This window comes from Synchiropus splendidus, chromosome 19 (assembly GCF_027744825.2).
Source record: "Synchiropus splendidus isolate RoL2022-P1 chromosome 19, RoL_Sspl_1.0, whole genome shotgun sequence".
NCBI lineage: Eukaryota > Metazoa > Chordata > Actinopteri > Syngnathiformes > Callionymidae > Synchiropus > Synchiropus splendidus.
The window spans coordinates 12,527,587-12,549,996 of record NC_071352.1 but is presented as its reverse complement, the minus strand read 5'-3'; the positions used below and the strand labels follow the sequence as shown (position 1 = coordinate 12,549,996).

Here is a 22,410-nt window from a genome sequence, read left to right as displayed (position 1 = left end):
AGACCAGCTTCAAACACCACATGATAACAAGTCATCCCCACAAATGTGCGCCACACTCATGGTGCCAGCCTTAATACCAGTTGGCCAATATTTGCAGTGTTTGGATGACTTTGAGAGGCACTGCGCTCTAGTGGTGGGCCGTGAAACTGCATCCAGCTGGCCACAAATGGCCCATGGGCCGTGAGTTTGAAACCACCTGCCTTAAAGTAACTAATAAATGACGGTGTGGGATGGACTATATTTTTGCAGTCTTGCTCTGAGCTGGAGAGTGCTGTTTAAATGAAATGGACCTGGACCTGGTCTATGGGCTCCTGGTGAGGCCGATGGATGAGGTGAGTGATGACAAGCAGAAGACTGGTGGGAGGTTACGGCGGAAGAGGCTGAGTCTTGTCATGGGGGAAGAAAGTATTGCTGCAAATTTTTACATTTGTCTGGAAGACACTGCTGGTCATGTTTAGAGCCAGAAATGGACTGTTACCGCATCATCTCCAAAGACTGTTTAAACTAACTTCAGATGTAGAGGAGCAGAGAAGAAGAGGGAACATCTATCAACCGTATGCTAGAAGCACATTGAGACAAATGGATCTGACACAGCCACTGCTCGATTCCAAAGTAACTGAAGGTTAGCGACACACAAAAAAACACGTGTGTCAAGGGACTGTTAGCCACCTAGCTTACGGCACATGTCACAGGGAAGGTTTGAAGGCAAACCGACAGCTGAGAAATAAGACAAAAAGTTCTGACTGAAACGTGAGAAGAAAACGGCCGAGGTCTCTTCCAAGTGATGAAATGGTCCTATTTGCTCCTAAATGTCGCTGTGTCATGCTCATGTTCATGTGCAGTGCGCGAGCTGGACTCCAGGATGGCTGTGATTAAGAAGTGACTCATGAGTTTGGGTCCGTCTCCAGCCCCAGGGTGAGGGAGTCACCTATTCATGTGGTGACTTTTTCGCTCTGCTCTGTGCTCTGACCTTGGCGGGACCTTCTGCTGTTCCGTGATCCTCGCTGAGGTTTTTTTACAGGCGAGATAGAGGACGAGGAATGTGAGGGATGAAGTTGTGAGCGGAATAAAAGGGCCGACTTGTAAAGAAGAGCGGGCCGTTTATCGTCATCCGTTCACCAGAGTCTTGTCTATATTTAGATCAGGGACCACAGATTGTGACAAGGGCCGCGGGCTCTTGTGTTCAGACCGGCAGAAATCGCTGCCATCCGTCCAAGCGCCCGGAGACGTGCACGCGTGACAGAGGAGTGATCGGGTCGTGCCGTCTCGCTGGGTTGACTCACAGCCACGTGGGGAGTGGAGGGGGGACGGCAGTGTTTGGTCAGTTTGCTTTAAGTCATCACGATCAGGGAGCTGCGTCTTCTTCCAGTGATGTCCCAGACGTTCTGATTTTATTTTTTTTTTTTTTTTCCTCAACACCACAGAGAAGCTGAAGCGACGAGAAGAGAGGTCGAACTGAAAAGTGCTGTTCAGGAAGGACACACGTGGGAAGGAGCTAATGGCTACGGCTAAAAAACATTCGTTCATTTTTGAGTCACTTTACAGGTGCAGTGGTGCCTCGGTTCTCGACCACAATCCGTTCCAGACGGCCGTTCGAGAAGCGAATTGTTCAAAATCTGAATGGATTTTTGCCATTACAATGAATGGAAAAAGAACTAATGTGTTCCAAGCCTTAAAATAGTCTTTTGTAGGAGTGAATGTAGAGTGTCTGCTGCAGGTGGCTGTTCCTCTATGTGTGTGGCCGCTGCATGTGGGAGGGGTTGCCGAGTGAGTGACGTCTCTCCAGAAGTGAAGAGGTGCCCGGTGCGTGTCCAGCTCTGAATGTGCGCTTCTGTGCAGTTTGGCTGTGACAAAGTCATAAACCAAGTCACGCTCTGTCCCAGACTCGCCTCATCCCTGTCCCAGCTCCAGCCCACAACAGGACATCAAACCCTGGAGTGAGCGCTCCAGCCTCGGAGGTGTGGTGTGGTTCGAACTCTTTCTTTCACCTTGAGAATGAAGACCATTCTAGCTAAATGTTAGCGCGAGCAATATATAAGTACGGCTAACTGTATCCGCGCCCCTGGAATTGAATGGTCTCCTCGATGAACTTATTGTTATGAGATCAGAATCGAGTTCTAGCGTCTAACTTTGTCAGCAGTCACTAGAGAACCAGATTGGTGACATGTTCCTGACTGGACTGCAGGAGTAGATGAAGGATTGTACGGAGCACAGCCCACATGAAGGTGTCGAGCTCTAATGGTTTTACTCGCAGCAGAATCATGAATAAAAGAGACGGATCACAGAGAGTGAGTAAGCAGAAACAGTAGGTCTGCACCTTGGGAAAAAAAGACTGGAGTTTGGAAAGGTCAGAGCTGTGTTGCCCTCCTTCCCTCGACTGTCCAGCCACATCTGATCATGTGAGAGGAAGAGAAGCATTGTCCTACTAATGGAGATTGGCATTCAGTCCGACTGTCAGAGCTGCTCAGGCCGTCTCCAGCTGATCATGTCCGCGCCCGCCACAACTTCCTCTCACCTCCAGGACAGTTGGACGCCCCGACATGAGGAGTGACGGGAGATGGCAGCTCCAGTCCTGACTTCATCTGGATAATGGAGTGATGTCCAAGGGTACTTTCACGGATGAGCCTTTCAGTGCAAGTACGCCGAGCGCTCTTCACAGCGGCAGCCGTTTTCAGGTGAAGATTGAAGTTTTAATTTTAAGGTGAAATGGTTGGAAGGGTTGATACACATTGACCCATGACGTCAGCCACATATCTGACAACATTTTAGAGAATAAAAATGCAACACCTGAACAGATTTTAAAGACTTTCAAATACCCTTTGTTCAGACATACTCCAATAAAAACCTCCGTTTTCATATTTCATTTCCCATTTCTGCTCAATTCATCCAACCAATTGGTGAATTTACAAGTTAAACGTCGCCTCACTGCTGCGCTGTTGAAGTAAACATCCGCAGTAACAGGAGTCTCAACAGCACCTGCCACCAAACCACCTCCGCCGATACATCAGCCTTATATGGTGCCCTTTTTTTTTTATACACACCGACTCAATCTTCCGTTTTATTTGGTCACCTGACCCTGACCTCTGCTTTCTCCCAGCTTGTCTCCAACGATCCTCCGCCGTGTCCATCAGTCACTGCCGAGCCGATCACTCAAACCACTCGCTCCAAATACAGTTAAAGTATCCGCATCACTCAACCCAGGGGAGTCCAAGCACATTTGCAGAGCGCCACCTCACTGCACCAAACACAGCGTCCACCAAGATTTTATTTTTATTCAGGAAAAATTTATTTCAGTTTTTTTAAAAAGCCGACCATGTTTTCTCATCTACAAAAACATGGTTTTATACAAATAGAAAATAAAAAGACAAAGTTGTGTTTCACCTCCAACACATGGAAACAAAACATTGTGGTCACATCATGGGCACAGAAACCCTCGACGTGGAGGTCAGAGGTCAGGCTCCTCACATGGGGTAGTTGAGCACCACGTCTTGTTTGGCCAGCTCCAACAACATAGGATCGTCGAAGAACTTGCTGATGCTGACGTCTTCGCTCAAACCCTGCGGCGACAAGAGCACAGGACGTCAGACAGAAAGAGCAAGACCTCATTCAGTCTTCACTTCTTACATTCACATTTGTGCATACGTAGTCTACGGATCAAGCTGTGTGAGGTCATGAAGAACACAGCCAGAAGATGACAAGAAGAAGAACAAGATCACGGCAATAAGGAGAATAAAAAGATGACAAGAAGGTGAGCAAGAAGAATAAAAACAAGAAGAGGAACAAGAAGATGGCAAGGAGAAGAACAAGAAGAGTAACGGTGTTCATGACTGGCACTGTCATGCCAGTCATGTCTGTCGCTCCCCAGCTATTCTTTTCCTTTCTAAGAGAAGCAACTTGTCACCTTGCGCCGCCTGGTCTTGATCATGAACTCTCGCGCCAGGTGGGGGGCCGGCTGAGGCTCCAGGGGTCTGATCACGATGCTCTTGTCCAAGGGGTCTCCAGGAACGATCTGAAATCAAACGTGAGCTCTGTCAGCGGACGGCGGTGGTGACGGGAATCAATCCCATTTCTCTTGCCACGAAATAATAGGAGAGGTGATCTGTCAGCGTGAAGCTGCTGTCATCTCGGCGCTGAGTGGGCAGTTCTTCGCCGCAGCTCACACCTTTCAGTAACAATGTGATTCACTTGCAGGTTTGTCTCTTTGTTCCTGAGTCAGGAGCGCGTCCATCATCATGATGGATACGCAGCCGAGGAGAGGGACCTCCGAGGCTGTTTCGCATGTGACAGCATGTTGAGTGAGAAGACGCGGGTACTTGGAAATGTATTTACTGAGAGCAGCACTTAGAGGAATGAAGCCGTGTGGCACCAGGAGGAATGTGGTGATGCATCACCCTCAACCCACAAACAAGAGCTCCCCTTCTGACAAGCACGGTCCAAACTCTCTCACAGGACTTTCAAATTTTGTTCTGTAATTCTTTTGACCCATGGGCATCATCTCTGCTCACTGGGGATAGGCGATCACTTATCGTACACAATATACTACCAAACAATTCTTTTTAATCCAGGGAACCCTTGCTAATGGCGTTGGTTGACTCCGAATCTCTGTATTTTCTGACGCTGTTGTCTGCCTTGGTTCATATCCACACATGCACAGTCTCCCGTGTTGAAGCCAGTGGGATATTTGATGGACCTCTGCTCTGGTATTGGCAGCAGCGCCCTCCTCCGCGTCCCCATTATCGTGGACACACTCTCACAGGCAGCGCTAATGCTACGACCCGGTATCAGTTAGGGACCATCAACAAATTCTAAAACGGTCAAAGTAGTGTAAAAACAAGTCAATGAAAAACAACCATTTTAGGAGAGAGAATTGTGAAAAGGTTTTACATCACACAAGACAAAGGAATGTTGACTGGTCCATAGTTCAAGTCAACTGTTAAGAGACTTGAGATACAGCAGACAGACGGCTCAATTTAACCTCTAAATAAAGCTGGCAGAGCAGTCTGTCAGACACGAGTGGGAGATGTGAAACACTGAATTTCTCATCTCTACAGTTAACTCAGTTCACTATTATAATTAAATATAAAAAAAGGATGTTGGAGACAAATTCGACTGATATGTTTCATCATAAAACTGAGAGACCGTAGTGTCCAACACACGCAATAGAATGAAAATTGATTCATTGTAACTAATGTTATGGCTGAAATGTATCATGATTTTTTTTGTCCATATCGCCCATTCTTTGTGCCCACTATGATTATTTCATTACATTGTATTTTTCTATACAAGAAGCTTCTGAAAAGCGTGTGCTATTTCTACTAACGGCTGGGTTTGCTATTGAGCAGTGGGTCCTCTGTTCTGTCATGGGCTGCACACATAACTCTCTCACATTTCACCACAAGTTCAGAGAAATAACAAGGCCATCAAAGTGTAACTTATACCATCGAACATATCCTCTGTTCCTCTACTCAACCCCTCATGCTCCATCAGTTGCCCCTCCATTTGCTAGGTTAAGTACCGTGGAAAATTTCACCTGAAGTGAGTTTCACTTTATGTAAAGAAAGTCAAGAGACAATCGGAGTTGCTGCAAACGGAGGGAACAAAAGAAACTGAGCTAATGAATTGAGCGAGGAAAGCCAAATAACAAATGGATGAGGGCTCCACACTGCTGGGGGCCTGACCATGCTCGCACTAATGAGGGACGCATGGACACTTCACTCCGAGCTCACAAAGTACCAAAGTGCAAAGCAAAGTCATCGGAGAGGGTGGGAGGTTCAACTCAGGTCCAAGCCTCTCACCACTCTTGCCGTCAAACAAATCAGGGAATATGTTGAAATGCTTTCCACTCAAACTAGACAACGCAACACACCCTTGCTATTGCCACAAGCAGAAACCACAGAAGAGAAAACAGACAGGTTTTATCTATCACATTCATTGGCTTACAGCTTATTTATGTCAATATGACAAGTTAAATAGAACTATACAGACACTACAACCTCATTTCAGCCCAAACAGAGTCGACTGTCCAAAGCACCCACTTCTGGTTCGGCCCCAGACAGAGAGATGCCACCGCCACAATGATAACGGACTTGAGTGCCACTTTAAATTCCTGCCCCAGTATCTTCACCAAGTCAATCTCTAAAACTTCAGACACAAGACAGGACGACTCAGAACCAGCATCTGTTGGTCATTAATAAGCCATGCTCCCCACAGAGCCATCTCTATTACGTTTTTATTCCGAGCGATTTGAAGACCATTCATTATTTAAGTGCCAGTTTCTTGCTGCACACTGGAGTGGACCTCTCCAGGGGAATGAAGCATCAGTTCGAAGCACAGGCCATTAAATATTGACAGCACAAGGGCGGCCCTGCGGTTAGAGGACAAGGCTCTAAACACTAACAGACATGTTCTCGATATGAGCTGATGTCTGACACTGAATCCGCTGGCCACAAACTGTCACACAAGCAAGTGGCTGTCACAAACGTTCCTCAACTCTGGGCAGGAGCCTTTAAGTTCCTATGAACATCACAAATGCAACACAATAGATTACAGCAATGACACACACGTTTTTACCAATCACTTGGTTTTGCTCAGTTATGCTTAAATGTGACACTCAGTATCTCAACTCATTCCAACAATATTTACTTTTCTAAGATTATAAATGGCAACAACATGACTGAAGACAGTCGTAACATTATATTCTATTTTAACTCTCTACTGTGTAGACTAAATAAGAGGCTCTAGATTGCCATGTAAAGTAAATAAAAATAGTTTGCTGCTTCATTGTGCTACGCTTTGACATAAGACATTCATATATATTTATTCACAAAGAGTAACAATGCACTGTTTATCTCTAGTGCTCGCGTCTTGCTTGCTCCAGATGATCCATGATTGCTTTAAAAAAAGTGTTGTACATCGTGAGTATAATGAAAACAACAACAAAACAAACATTTCTCATTATAAGTTAATGTCTGCCGTCAGCAGCGATAGGCGTGTTGGATTCATGTGCACTAAGTGGAGTTTGTTTTTACTGACGTGGCTCAGCAGACTGGAGACACACACACACACACACACGCGTCAGCGGAGGAAGACGGACGAGCACGTTTAACTGCAGTCTTATTGAGCCAACGGAGCACGGAAGTAGGAGCGCGGCCAGCAGACACGTGCATCAAGATGCTTGTACGTCAAACAACCAAGCAGCATTTTCACAATTTTCTTTTCATGCAGATTCATGTCTAAAAATGTCAGAAGTATTATGATCTACAATGACGTGCATGTCATTTTCATACATATAGCAAATGTACTTTTTCATTAGAAGTATACCTTTTGACAGATTTTATAATTTGTCATTTAGTATTTAAATAAAATATTTTTCATTTCAAACTGCCAACACCTTATAGCTTTCTGTGTGTGATGAGGCTTTTTAATATCCACCCAATTCTCATCTAGTTCAAGGTCTGTTGATGGCCTTTTGCATCAGTTATTTCTTTGGTGTATTGCATTTATGATGTTCCGAATGATGTCAGAGTTTAATTCAGTTTCCTTGTATGTCTCGAGAACAGATCTATTTTTTGGTTACACCACAGATATGCTGATGCCCCTGGATCTTACCTGCCAGTGGTGGAACACAGACAAGGCAAAAGCCTGGCCCTGCGTGTGTGTCCGGAGGTCTGTCTCAAAACCAAAGGAATCGATGGCAGGGATAAAAGCCTTGATAGTGTACAGAGGAGAGCCAGGAATTGGAGCATCCTGGGTGACGTGACCCCTGAAAAAGACAAAAAAAATGTGGCTCCATCAACCATTTATTTTACAGCACTGGCAGACAACTTCAAAAGCATATTCATAATTGCCTTTTCCAGAAGAAGATGGACTTCTTCTTTGAGTGAGGGACATGATCAGCATTGAACAGACAAGAAACAGCCTGCAAACTGCACGACCCGTCTGATAATGAGTGGTGGCAGATGGAGAGCACCTTGAGGCAAACTCCATCACCCAAGGGATCAGAACGGGCATGGCTTTATAAAGACAGAGGCCATCAGACAATATCAAATCACATGAAATCTTCCCCGGCCGACCTCACTGTATAATAGTTCCATCAAACGTGAATCGGCTGTTCATTTTTTAAGGACGATTTATCCAGATTAAACTCCACAAACATGCACTAGAATATGAACATGCACAACAAATACTGAATAATAATTTAATATCCAAATTTGTTGTGATTTTATATATGTTCTTTTACATATGTTGTGGCAGCTTAAAGGGACAAATGGAATAAACCATATTCATGGCATGGTGTTTTAATTTCTGAGGTCTTCAAGGACTATCCCACTCTGAGAGCAGCGCTGTTCATCGTTCCAAATGGGAAAACAAATGTACGTTTCTTTAGTACACTGTTCATTATTCTAGAATCTAGCATTTGGCAAACTATTTGTCATTTTGTTTAAAATACTCATGTATAAATGCACCTTTCAATGGAGTACTTCACTATTGCATTTATATTTGGGGATTTTCCATGACATAATGGAAGAAACATGTACTTTCTCATGTCAGAAGTTCCACTTGATGTGACACTGCTGTTGTGTCAACTAAGTATTTCCAAGTCAACGGTCACAAGTGAAAATGTGTTCTTCTCTTGCGTTGTGCATTTGGTGACAGATACACTTGAACAAAGACCAACCTTCTTCTGGCGAGGACAGTGTACACAGCAGACACACAATCAGCCGGCGCCTGAACCTCGACAAAGTAATACGGCTCCATCAACCTGGGCGTAGCCTGCAGCACAAAGAAGACCACATTAGCTTAAGGACAATACCGTGTACAATCCATACGACCCAAAGACGTACAGGTGAACCATGGATTTATGAATGAGATGGTAGACGAGCCAAAATGGTGAAGAGGGATTGTTATCGCAGCGCAATTAAAACCAGCTGAGGTTGGCAGAATCCAAAGTGTAATCAAGGTAATGGAACATTAAAGAAAGTGGAGAACGAAGGAGACTGGAGTGGCTTACGTGAGGTGTGTGTGTGTGTGTGAATGTGATGATCTCACCATAAGGAAGGCGGAGTACACCACTCTCCTGGCTGTAGGGATGACCTGACCTCCTCCTCTATGGAGCGGCTCCTGAGCAATGACTGCATCCAGGATCTTGAACTTGACATTTCTAATGGCTATGGGGACAAAGGCAAGGACAATAGTTTCTGGCTATGATGTATCATATTTAGCCAAAATGCCCAAACAATCATAACTACACTGTTACATCATCATTTACTTTCTAAAGTGACATTCATGATGTTCTTACGTTCGTCGCAGAGAGGCCCTTCCCTGGTGCCCCACTGGAAACCCTGGACAATGCTGTCTTTGACAGAGCCCAGCAGCGCCTTGTCCACCTGACAACCAAGCAAACGTACCATTTCCGTAACTCTGTGACTCGCATATAACCGCCCCAAACAAAGTCATAAAAATGACTTTTGGAAATCCATGTGAAAAAAAGGAACAATTCACAGGTGTACAGTCAACAGCAATGCATCCTAGAGTAAATACATTTCCACTGAGGCTAATCGACACACAACAATGACAATTTTAGACTTAGTACATTGTGTACTGTCGCTGACACAAGGACATTTGAAATTAGAGCACTTTTCCAATATAACCTCATCGTCTGCAGGCCTGAGATACAAATATGCAAACAACTAGACATAGTAAAATATTAGTTGCCAATATCAGTTACTGGAAGCAGTTATAATCTTCAATGGTATCTTCAAAACATGTTAAGTAAAGCTCGGAGGTATGTAGTTCAGCTACAGTGCCGTAACAGAAAGTTTACCTCAGATGGCAGTGTGTCATCTACGAGAATATTTGGTCCAGTGGTGTCAGGCCCAAAGGCCCAGATGGACCTGGCAGCCAGCAGATCCCAGTCATACTTTGTTTGGAAAAACTCTCCCAGCTTTTTCCTGAAATGAGGTACAAGGCAGTGGAGGGAAAAGGTTAGGGTACTGAGTCAGATGGAACATCAGCATGATTGAGGGCTCTGAGGGTTAATGGAAGAGGAAGAACTGACGGAAGGTCTAGTTTAATGGCGTGTGAAGTATGTCCATCCTAAGGCGTGACACTGCCGGGACCAGATGGCTCTACATATGAGCGGGGCACTTCTAGAAAGCTGCAATCAAATGGGACACACACTCTCAAGCCTCCTTGTGCCAATAGGACGAGGAAATTCATGCAGGCTTTTAGTGGATGATTCAATTAGTAGAATTGAGCTGATCAATATACGAAGGAGCAGTTTGGAGGTGCGCTTCGTCGTCATGATCGTGCTGCACTTACTGATCTCACTCTAAGGCCTGCGTTTGTAAGATCCCTTTTAAAAGAGATCTATTTTAATAGCATTGATAGACATACTTGGGTTGGTCATAGTGACATACAGAAACTGACTTTGACACCATCATGCTGAACATGCAACAACTGTGATGTCAGAATCCAGACAGTTGACATTTGATGCCAACAAACAAATACATAAATCAGGGGACAAAAGACTGAGGAGCAAGTATCTATGAACTAAAGTGTCCACTAACAGGGAGAGATTGTCAACGTGCCAGAGTTCACGTTTAATAGATTTGAGAGACGATGTTTCTTTTTAAGTGCATATCAATGACCTAATCCTGAAAACACTGATGTAGATTCATCTGACAGCGCAAGAATGTGATGCCAAGCAGGCAGGCCAACAGACCCAATGAATGTCAGGTGATTCTTAAAAAAAGAATTGCTAAAGAGGCTCCATTTCAAAATGAATCCATAGAAACAAGGTCAATACTGGCCAAATTCAAAAGCTAGGAAGACCAAAAAGTGAAGTCTCAAGATGGTTCATTCCCTTACAGTTATTAATTTGAATAGATTGAAGCCTAGTATGTGATAAAGGACTAACTCACCGGTTCCATGTAATCTGTACCACTTCGTTCTCGATGTCTTCAGCCAGCCCTTTCTCCAGGGGCTCCGCGATCATTGTGATCTTGTTCCTGCCAGTCAAATTTAACAGTTGCTGATCATTAGCTATGAGACGAGGGGGCAGACCAACGGTGACACTGAACTGTCAGCTCATTAAGATCAGTCAAAATGAATCCCCCGGGAGCATTGACATGATGAAGAACTCACTTTTTGTTTGGGGTCTCAGCAAAACACTTGAGGGACGATGTCTCCACCACTGTTTCACAGAAAGTGACGACTGGGTCAGCAACCTATGAGCATAAAAAAAGATTAGGACAGGGGCCGTCTCTGTTTCGCATCACTCTGCTGTTCTATGCTGAGAAGTCCTCTCTCTCCTTTAACAGGCATTTTGTTTTGCTTTGGCCAAACCTGCTATTTAAATTCATTGCCAGCTGATTTATTGAGTTATGTACATGAGTGTGATTAATAAGAGAAAGAAATCATAAGCGTGAGCAGTACTTTGATGTCAATCTCGGAGTACATCTTGCGCAGGTCGTGCATGACACAGTCCAGGTACAGTTCTCCAGTTCCCAAAATGACATGCTCCCCAGACTCCTCCACCTGAGGTTCAAATAAACCAGAATTATCCAGGGAATATTTTTCCAGGTAAGAAACATGTGCATCCCAGAATCCTGACCTTTGTGGTGAGCGAAGGATAGCTCTTGTTAACCTTCCGCAGTCCATCCAACATTTTGGGCAGCTCTGATGGGTTGACTGGCTCCACTGCGATCTTAATGACTGAGGCAGTGTTGAACTTGAGGGGTCGGAAGATTTGAGCCTGGAAGACAAACGATTCACCAGTTAATCCAAAGATATTTAATAGACCTTAGAAGTCATTTAGTAGCATCTATCTCACATCTTCGTTGCCTCTGGGCTCTGTGATGGTAGCGGTCTTCACAATTGGCTGGTCACAACCTTCAATCAGTACCCAGTTGCCAGCAGGGACTCGATTCACTTCAATTTGGTATCTAGAATGACAAAGAATTCCATTAGGAAATGGTATATTAAGGTGTGACTACGATTATGTGACAACAAATTCAAGTTTACCTGGCAACAGAGATCCACAGCCGCCCCACAGTGCAGACCTGAGAGTCTTCTTCATCCTCCAGGGTGTAGTTCTCACCCAATACTTTGACAGGCTGACTTGCCTGGATAGTCCCACTGAGAACCCGCCCAAAGGCGTGGAACTGCACTCCGTCCTCGGTGCTGTACATTTTAGTGGTGTGGCACATCAAAGGACCCTGAAGATGAAAGAGAAGGGAGGGTGACGGGGGGGATCAGGGAAGAAGGATCAGGAGGAGACACAGAAATTGGGACAGAGAAGTCTTACTGCCACTTTTCTTCCTGGTGATAATTACGACGGATTCCGGAAAGAGGCTGTGAATTGTGATAAATCAACCGTTTCATTTATACTCATGCAAATAACATCCAGTTAAGGTCACACATAAGGTTATCACTGTTGTCAGTGCCCTGTAGGAGAACTGTTTTTCTCTCCCTTTTTCAACTTGTCACTTATTTAGAACATCAATCTGCACGACCTCCACTCAAGCAAAAAGGTCACAGATTCTGACAGCATGGCAGAAGCAACAAAACAAGTCTGAAGCACAAGTTGACCTGAAAAGTTACAAGTGACTCCATCCAATGTTATAAGCCTTCAAACTAATCTGCTCCTTTAGAAGTGTACTTTCCCAGTTTAACCCCCACGGCCACGCTTGTTCTTTTAGACATCTGACACTGCTGCACTCTTAACAGCATCAAAATGCACTTTACAGCAATTGGAAGCAAACACTCCCATACTAATTCTAGACAGTCAAAATAAATAGGAGTTCATGATAAAAAAAGAAGAAATCCGCCCATCTTTATTTACAATGCCAGTAGGTAAATTAAAACTGCAAATCAATTAAAACTGAAGCACTTATGACGGGTGGCCGTACTGCATTGTAATGAAGACAATGAACTGTAATTGGAGTCAGAAAAGTTAATTGACTTTTCTAGTCCAAGTCTTTTCACCCAAAAGAAATGACTTGAACAAAAATGCTTGCCTAGCCACTTTATGGGATTTCATTCAGCATGAATACAAATGAATGATCGAACCAGCAGAGAGTGTGGAGACAAGGCCGTCAGAGACACTGCGTTATTAAACATCATGAACATCCCGTTTTTTTTTTCCGACATATGGTCATTTGGCACTGCGTCCATGATAACAATGACATAGCTTTTGTGTCAACAAGAGAACACCGTTACTCACCAGCTGAGTACTACTGTACACTGAACAATAACAACGCTAAATATATATTATTATACATTTAACTCATTCCTACCAAAACATTCCTGGAGAAAAATCACCTCAAAATGTCATATGAGCGTTAAATTTGTCTAATATCTAATCGTATCGAATGCTTCAGTTAACAAAATGACATGATAGTTGCAAAAAAATAGTCAACGATTTCACTGATACTATCTAAAGAGAAATGTTTAAAACCCCCATGAAAAACCCCGCGACACCTCCTACACTGGAAAAAATTCCTGGGGGAAACCTTGTACTGGACCTAAATAAACTCAGTTCAAAGAGACATCATGGATGGTGACTAAATTCTCGTTAGTGGTGTCTTCAACTCACCTCAGGGTCGCATTCTGCCATTGCTTCTCCAAGATCGGAGTCCAGACCACCAGTGTAGGTGTGCTCTATCTTGTTCCTTGCGCCATCCTGTGGTGATGAGATGTGCTGCACACACATGTCTACAAAGCCTAGCAACAAAAACAACAAAAAACATATTAATCCAGCACATTTCTCACTAGACGTGTCTAACTAGATAACTGAACCCAACACAAACAACAGGTTATAGGCAGAGACAGGAAGATGTACCAGTGAAGTCTCCAAAGAAACGGTTACAGACAAGCCTCAGCAGCGGCCGGATGTTCAGCTTCAGCTCCTCTTTGGACAAGTGGATGCCCAGCTCGTCCAGGACCCGTGGAAGAGAAGTGTCCACATCTCCTACAACCTGTTAGAAGAAAAAATATATATATAGACAATATGTGAAAAACAAAACATCACTCAAGTGGTGTAGTATTTAAGTCACAGCTCTAAATCAATTGGCTTCAAATTATATTTACAACAATGACAATACATCTTACCTATCACTGTAAGTAATGGAAATGACATCCAATAAGTATTTGAACATTTGGCATGTGCATGGCCTTGTGAAATGTGGATTCTAAAAAATGTTAAAAAAAAAAAAAAGATAGCTCATCTTCTGTAACCTACATTCTTGGGACTAAAAAGGTATATCTTTCAACCTGTATGTTACTCATCTTCAATTTGCCATTTGTTTACACCACTTTTTATGATATCATTATGCATTATGAAATTGGTGGGAGCCAGTGGCATGACTTTCTCAATCAGGACAGTTTCACTTCAATGTTGTCGAACCTGTGAGAGGATCTTGTACAGCGGCTCCAGGACGAACTCAACGAAACTGCGCTGTGAATTACTACTTGGAGCTTTCTTGGTGAACTTGCGCCTGAACAAGGAAATTCAAATGAATACAATGTCAGCAGCATAAATGTATATCCATGCTTCTGCTCAATGACTCACGTTTTGGGGTTGAAATAAATGTCTCCCCAGAGTCTCTTGGAAAACTCGTTGTAATTGATGTCACCTTTAAGCCAAAAGAAATTTCCATCAGCATTAGGCAGAACCGGATAATCATACATCGCAGTGACAGGTAGTTGCTTTTCTTTACCGTAGGTGTCAGAGTAGATCTTTGCGAACGAGCCCAGCGTGAAGCAGATGCTGTACTGGGAGCTGGCAAAGCAAACATTTCCCAGGAGAGGAGAAACCACCAGGTTCTCATCTGTAGAGTAGGTACTATTTAAGGAGAGAGAAATGCACGTCATTTCCAGGACTTAGATCCAACAGTTGTGACAAATAATCCTAAATCAATCATTTGCTAGAAAACGGTATTGAACGACAGAATAAACTCAAGAGGATTCTTTGACAAATAAATCCAATTAAATTTTATTCCTAATGGTCTCCTTCTAGCGTTGAGCCTCAACACATGTCATTGTTTTCATAGAAAACTCATGTGTTTCTCATCTCACACATCTGAACAACATGTGGCATAGACACAAGTACCTGAGCAAACCATTGACTTCGTCGACAATATGGCGTAGTTTGTAATAGGCATCAGTGGGGGGAAGTTTGAGCTCCACAATCAGCCTGTCCACCTTGTTGATGCAGATTGTGATGGCCATTCGCTCCTGGACTGCATGTTTGATTAGACGTTCCGTGTTGAGCATCACCTGGCAGATGACATGGATTAAATTACATAGAACTATGATACAGCAAATCTGAATATATAGTCTTTGACATACCCCTTCAGCTGCATCGATGAAGAGGACGATACCATCTGACAGGCGGATGCTTGACGTGACCTCATCCGAGAAGTTCACATGACCTTCGGAGAAAGTAAAACTTCATTGAACTGTGTCACTACAATAACTTTAAGCTTATAGTAGGAAACAAGTACCCGGTGTGTCCATTATGTTAAAGAGATAGGATTTTCCCCTGGAGTCAGGCAGGACCATTGTGACGGGAGTGCTCTTGATTCCTACACCTCTCTGATGAAACATCGCAGATAAAATCTGTCAAATCATTCTTACAGCTTTGGTGACAAATTACAGATGGTCTCGAAAAGATTCACCTCTTGCTCTGTGAAAAGGATGTCAGTGTAACGGAGCTGAGGAGACATTTTTAAAAGTCAGGTCAGTCAAAGGTTATCAGGGAGAGATGCAAACACAGAAAGGTCTGGATGCAACTCACATCCACATCGTCTCGTTTCCTGATTTCTGGATGTGTCTGCTCAATGAGGCAGTCCACGAAGCAAGTCTGAAACAAAAGGACATACTTCATTAAATCCGACAACAGCAGGATATATCTTGCTAATCCACTGAAATGGCATGCAAATGACTATTCCATATTTTCAAATCTATTACAAAAAACTCTCACTCGCAATACGAGCTACTCAGATGTGAATTCAGTCGTTGACTCGAAACTAGTTGATCAATCCCCAGATGAGGAAACAGCATACAAAAGAGTCACGGATCACAGCTGTGGTAATGGGACTTTTGTAAACAAGTCTTTGAGCCCAGAGATGTACGTTATACATATATAGTGAATAACTTTAATTGTTGTTGTTTAAAGGCAGCCGAAAAAGAGTGACCTACTTTTCCATGGTGGAGGTGACCACACAGTGTGACATTGCGAATCAGCTCCGGACTATCCATCAGATCTGCGAGAAACCTGGTGAAAGCGACAAAGCATGATGAAGCAAATTAGTACATTTTACAAAAAGCATGTGCGGCTCAAGTGACTAACATAAGAAAAGGAATGATTACTCACTCCATGTCATAAACTGTGGCAGGTAACTCCTGTTCCATCAGGGTGAAACATCTGTGACGGACAGGCTTGATGATGGGCTCTGATAAAAACAATGATAAAATAAAATCGCAATTGTTGTCCAGTGATCTAATTTCAGATTTGTATCGACTCATTTTTCAGGGTCTTTCTGACAACAAACAAGACTTAAAGTACAATCACACCAAACGTGATGTGGAGACACTTCACTACTACTGCTATTCACACCTGAGTGGTTTTGGGTATCCAACAATAAGGACTTAATGATCTCTCTCAGGTTGCATTACTAAAGTCAGTCAAACTGCTTGGAGGTAGGACAAAATCCTCCACACCACTGAAAAATCAGTCAACCACATTGTTCTAAATGCTCATATAGATGCCCTGATGTGTTTGTGGAAATAGATTAAATGTATATTATTTACCAGTAAGAGGTTGGGTATCTTCTTCTTGAACAATAGTTTCGACTTCTGGGCCATAAACTTCTTCTGCTGTTGGATAGTACTTCTTGTCCTCATGCAGGACCACTTCCATGCCCGGCACATCTTCATCAGCATCTGCCGGCTCCTCGTCTTCATCTTCATCTGCCTGGAGTCGTGGATTCGGCAAATAAGCCATGATTATGGGTATATAAAAATGTATATTGTTGACAGATTCACAATCATTCCAGGGTGACAAATAGAATAATGAAAATGAAAGATTCACAATTGTACGCAACGTGACAAATGAAGACCAACACACCAACATTGTGTGTCTGAACAGTTTGCAATAGAGTGTCAATTACAAGTAGGCAGAATACCTCATCAACATCCCTATCTTCAGCCTCCAGGTCATCCTCATCGTCATCGGAGTCCAGCTCTGGTCCAATGTAGTTTCCAAACTCGTCATAAAGATCAGCCTCCATCTTACAGAGAGCTGCAGAACAAAAAACAAACAATTGTTATATGTGCAGTTGAATTAAATGCAAATTCATGAGAGGAAAAAATAACAACGAAACAGTACATGCGACGGACAAGAATTACTCGGTAGTACTTTAATAATACAGTACTATAGCGCAAGTGCTAACAGTTCACTTCTCATGAGGCTAATGCTAAATGCTAATGGACGGAAGGGCAGCCGCATATGCTCTTGTTTAGCACTTTGAAAACGTGATTCGAATCGATAGCGTTGTCTATAGTTTTATAGAATTGTGTACAGCTCGCACGTACTTTACATCACACTTGCTAATGTGACGATGAGCACGCTAGCTATGAATGGGAAAACGTCGGCGCTACGTTGTTTAGCACTTCAGTTATACCCGAAGCAAAAAGCGCTATAACTTTGCAAACAACGTAAAATAGACATACCTGCACTGTGTCGCAACTAAGATCAAACTTCACCTTAAGAGGAAGACAGTAGAACAATTTCTGCGAGCAAAATATTATTTTTCAAAGAGCGCCATGCGCGTCAGACGCATTTCCGGTCTTCTTCTTCTAATTGTTAAGCGCTGGAAATTGTAACTCTCTGTAGTGCACTGTTGCCATCTACAGTCTGCAATAGGTAGTGCATATATGTTTGAACGTGTTGAAGAGTTGTATCAATGTTTATGGCTCGTATTTTGCATTCGTTTTGCATGAAGAAGTTGGAGTTGATGCTGTCTGAAACCACCGCTCTCATTTTTGGTTGCAAACAGCCGATGTTTAGCATGAAGTAAGTTAAGTTAATGCTTTTTATTATTTATCACGCTCAGTTTTATTTTAATTTCAGACACATATGCTGTTGCGCTTGCTTTGTTTGGCCACAGAGCGGCAGAAAGAAATACATTTTTACTCGTCGTGGACTTCCTCTATTTAGATGCTGAGTGTCAGAGCAGAGGGTTTCACAAATCTCACAACAAATTTTCGATTAAGTTAAAAATAACCTTCTCTTGTGTTTAATAGAAGAAATATTGTCGCAAAAAGTGTAAAAAAAAATACACTTCTATTTATAATCTATTTACTTTATTATATTTATTTATTTTAGTTCATGTTCTGGATGTAAAAACAACAGAAACGGCGTCTTGAAAAGTTGATGCTCTCTGGGAAAATCTAAAGTAAACAGATCTATGTTCATTTGAATCCCTCACCAAAACTACTCTTAATCTGAATCGGTTGTTCTGTGTGATGTTGTATCATGTGTTAAACCACCTCATCTGTAAAACATCTTTGTGTTTCCAAATTGAATCCACACAACATTCAAATATCCCACAAACAAACAGGAGTCATTTGCCTGACTCTAACACACACACACACCATCCATTCAATGAAAAACAACGTTTCAGTCTATGGCTTTATTCCTGCTGATGTTTTGAGTAGGTCTGACCTACAAGGCAGAGTCAACAAACGACTTGAAACAAAAGCAACATGACAAAGGTGAAAAATTATATCACTCAAAAGTAATCTTGACAAGAGTTATAATATATTTTAAAACATTTTAAAGCTTGTACAAAAGAAAAACTCAATGATATAACAAAGACTCTGGCAACACTGTCAAGTTTAAATATATTGCTTCTCGGTTAAAAATAAGACAAACATACAACACAAATGATTGCTGTCAATGTGAAAAACAACAACAAATGGATTCCTGGTTGAGTAGTAGCTCCTCCGTTCACCTTAACCTGATGCAGCACCTGTGTTCAGCCCCCCTCACGTGAGGATATATACCTGATAGATATTTCAAAGTCTGTGTTAAAAGGGAACACGTTATTCAGTCACCAGCTTTCGAAGGCGCTGCACCACATCCTCTCCGCTGACCCAAGGCACCGTGACGGCCTTGAACTCCCCGGGCATGGCCTCATGGGTCTCAGTGATCAGACGGTGCATAGGGAAGTCTCGCCGTGGGAAGGCCACATCTCTGGGCCCCAGAGAGAGCGCAGGACAGAAGTCATTGGCCCCGTCTCCGACATAGAAGACCCTCTGAAATGGACGCCCGCGCTCCTGGATCCTGCGAGCCACGTAGTCCCTAACAACCACCTGCTTGCACATGTTGACGGGGCAGCGTGGGCAGTCGTGGGAGTGGAAGGGTCGCAGCATCAGGCGGCCATCTTTGTTAAAGGTCGCCGGGTTGGTGAAGATCCGGTGGAAGAGCGCGCGAGCCCCAGCGCGGCGCAGCCAGGATTCAATGAAGAACATGTTGGAGTCAGACACCAGGACCACCTCGAAGTCCGGCGGGGGGCGAGTGCGGAGGAACTGGAAGAGCATGAGCATGCCCGGAGTGGCTGGGATCTTCTCCATGATGCTGCGGATGTGGCTCTCAGTGACGCCCTGCTCAGCGAGATAGCCCAGAACCCTCTGCATGTACTCATTGTAGCGACCTGGCTGGTAGGTGTCCTTCAGCCAGTCGGGCAGGTGCTGACCAGGTGCGGCCTGAACCACCAGGTCGTCGCTGGTCTCATCCACGATGGTCTCATCAAAGTCAAAGAAGATGAGAAAGCGCTTGTCAGACGGGAGGTGAGCTGAGTGGGAGGCCATGATCTCGGCGCGTCTGGACCGCAGATGTTCCTCCTCGCCTGGAGGATGAGGTGGAACATAACAGCAGTTGAAGATTGAATCCCCCATCATTGACTATGCCACAGCTTCTTCTACTCTTGCCAAGTGCTGGTTCTCAGCATCCCACTCAAGGCAGGCCACATGTGGAGGCTACCAAGGAAAACAGTCACCAGAAATAGAAGATGAGAGGGTGAAGATGTGGAACCCAGATGACATACAATTAAACATTAAAGTGAAAAAAAGGCTGAGGAGAGCCAGAACCTTCAAACCCAAAATGACACACCTCTCCGGAGCTGTTGTGGTGTGTGCGACACGCCGTCTTGTCTGGTAGAGCAGACGTTTTTAAGACAAAAGCTCCTCCTCATCTCAATATTTCTAACTCTATTTACACCCTATGACACCCTGCTTCTTCAACGTACAAAACCCATTGTCAGCATCAGATTTTATGATACAGCTGTGCCATAGATTTTGTGATAACATTGAAATCATCCACTTTATTACAGAATTATTTCAGCATAACAATTACACGGTAATTACAAGACTATCGCAGACACCAGATGAAGACTGAACATTCCACTACACGACGACGATGAAGAAGAAGCTTTCCTTCAGTCGACATATCCAGATTTCAAGCGTATTTAAATATTCAGGTGAATTGTTTTGTCTGTGTTATTGTGTTAAAAACAGCTGCTCTGGCAGAAAGACAAGACAGAAGATGCTCAAGTTTTCATTGTGAGTGACCAGGATGAATGATCATCGAGACAGAAGTGAAGGGGAGCGCCACCAGGGTAGAAGGAGAGGAAGATGACTGTTGAAGTTCATGGATGAGATAAAGGATTGGTGTGAAAAGACAAGGTTAAAATGGAAGCAGGACATCAAAAGGTTTGTGTTTAAAAAAGATTGAACAAACCAAATCTTGATTTAGTAAGAAAATAGTGATTTAGTAAGAAAATACTATTAACATGTGAAATCTTAACTAGATTCTAGAAGAAAAGTTTTTTTGTTTGGGTTTTATTGTTGTGTAAATGTTAATCCGACACTCACCTTTCGCAAGCAATTCAGTTCCCCAAGTCACACCTCGAGCATTCCAGCAGTCTGACAAAAAAAAACAACAAAGAAACGCATTGTGGAAAACGGGAAAGTAAATAGCAAATATTTCACAACCCGAGGTGAAGACGTACAGTAATAATAAATATAAATATATAATGGTAAATCTACGGTAGTGTAGTGCTCACTAAATTCACGTTTATGTGGCAGCTATTATTATTATTATATAAATAAAAAATACGCGGTACAACACATTTTAGGAGGAGAGGTGAACGCATATATATCACCTCTGCGCAAATATTTACAGCCAACTCGCCGCAAGTGAGTTCAAGTTGAAGACAAACAGAGACGCTGTTGTCAGCCAACACCAACAGACGCACGACTAACCCGCGCTGAATGGCGCTTCAGACAAAATTTTTTTTTACTATAGCATGAAATCAGAAAGAGGGAGTTTACCATTGAAGGTTCCGTCGTCCGGGGAGTTGGGTTCGGTCAGCCGCTGGAGCTGCGGTGGTGGGGCGCTTATATTTGACTCACCGAGGACGAGAGCGCGCACAGTCCGCCCATCGAGGTGGGGGGCGGGGGGTGGGGGGGCGTGGGAGGCTACAGTCAATATCTGTAGCGCATACAGAACTGTACACAGGAGAGCGTTTACCGTCCACTGAAGCTCTCTCTCTCTCTCTCTATATATATATCATGGGCTCGATTTTTCTCAAGATCAATGGTTAATGTGCCAAAATTCGGTCAAATTGAGAATCAGATTGTGTTCATTGCAAATAGTCTGTTGAGTAAAGTGGATAAGTTTATATCCTTTGTCCTTCTTTTTGTCTTTCTGAATTATATTTTTCCATGTGGTTTTTTTTATTTTTGTCCATTAAAAAAATAAATATATATATATATATATATATAAAAGATTTGTCCTTCATTTATATTATTTATATTCAAGCATAAGTTATTACAAGTTCCCCTATTTTGAAATATTTAAGACAAATGTAATCTTCATCTACGTTTATTTTTCTTCTGCCTTTTGCCTTGACCGTCCCAAAACGTACTCACAGGAAAGAACGTGGCCCTCACACCCACAATATCATAATAAGTGCTGAGCCTGAGTCTGTTTTTGTCATGAATATGAATGTATGTATGAATGTGATGTATAAAGCGCCAGTTTCTGGAGGCTGAAAAATGACTAAAAACTCTGTCACACTTTTTCCTCTTACTATTTAGCGATCATACTTTACTGTTACAGTTCATATTTGGAACTCAGACTGAGCTGTGTAGTTTACGTCATCTCCAAACTCAGCCTGTATGTAACCTGTGTTGATACTGAAGCAGGAGAGTAGCCACGAATGTAGGTCACCGTGTTTGTTGAGCATGTGCCAGACCCAAAACGTGAGCCGCGGCATCACGTTTGACAGCAGTGATGTATCGACTGAAACCGCGAAACAATATGGCATCTGGGTTTATTAA

At 43.2% G+C, this 22,410-nt stretch overlaps 2 protein-coding genes across 4 annotated transcripts; both read right to left on the bottom strand.

The window, feature by feature from the left end:
• Window positions 1-3,262: 3,262 nt before the first annotated feature.
• eftud2 (elongation factor Tu GTP binding domain containing 2) lies at window positions 3,263-17,876 on the bottom strand. The gene is made up of 28 exons (XM_053852525.1): window positions 17,737-17,876; window positions 17,190-17,305; window positions 16,816-16,978; window positions 16,379-16,457; window positions 16,204-16,279; window positions 15,800-15,865; window positions 15,681-15,716; window positions 15,507-15,597; window positions 15,352-15,434; window positions 15,113-15,279; window positions 14,721-14,845; window positions 14,573-14,636; window positions 14,408-14,498; window positions 13,844-13,979; window positions 13,598-13,725; window positions 12,025-12,218; window positions 11,834-11,945; window positions 11,615-11,755; window positions 11,437-11,538; window positions 11,146-11,228; window positions 10,923-11,009; window positions 9,824-9,950; window positions 9,299-9,386; window positions 9,049-9,167; window positions 8,678-8,772; window positions 7,609-7,762; window positions 3,902-4,009; window positions 3,263-3,557 (listed from the first exon to the last, which is right to left on the bottom strand). Exons 2-28 carry the CDS (start codon window positions 17,292-17,294, stop codon window positions 3,462-3,464), a joined length of 2,916 nt encoding a protein of 971 aa, XP_053708500.1. The 5' UTR covers window positions 17,295-17,305; window positions 17,737-17,876; the 3' UTR covers window positions 3,263-3,461.
• An 821-nt stretch (window positions 17,877-18,697) lies between these two features.
• phospho1 (phosphoethanolamine/phosphocholine phosphatase 1) lies at window positions 18,698-21,467 on the bottom strand. Of its 3 annotated transcripts, none has more exons than XM_053852114.1 (3): window positions 21,400-21,467; window positions 20,941-20,991; window positions 18,698-20,046 (listed from the first exon to the last, which is right to left on the bottom strand). In XM_053852114.1, exon 3 carries the CDS (start codon window positions 19,966-19,968, stop codon window positions 19,111-19,113), a length of 858 nt encoding a protein of 285 aa, XP_053708089.1. In that variant the 5' UTR covers window positions 19,969-20,046; window positions 20,941-20,991; window positions 21,400-21,467; the 3' UTR covers window positions 18,698-19,110. The 3 variants fall into 3 exon arrangements, with proteins under 3 accessions (XP_053708089.1, XP_053708090.1, XP_053708091.1); XM_053852115.1 differs by having other exon boundaries at window positions 18,698-20,704; window positions 21,400-21,431; XM_053852116.1 differs by having other exon boundaries at window positions 18,698-19,916; window positions 21,400-21,424.
• Between the last annotated feature and the right edge of the window lie 943 nt (window positions 21,468-22,410).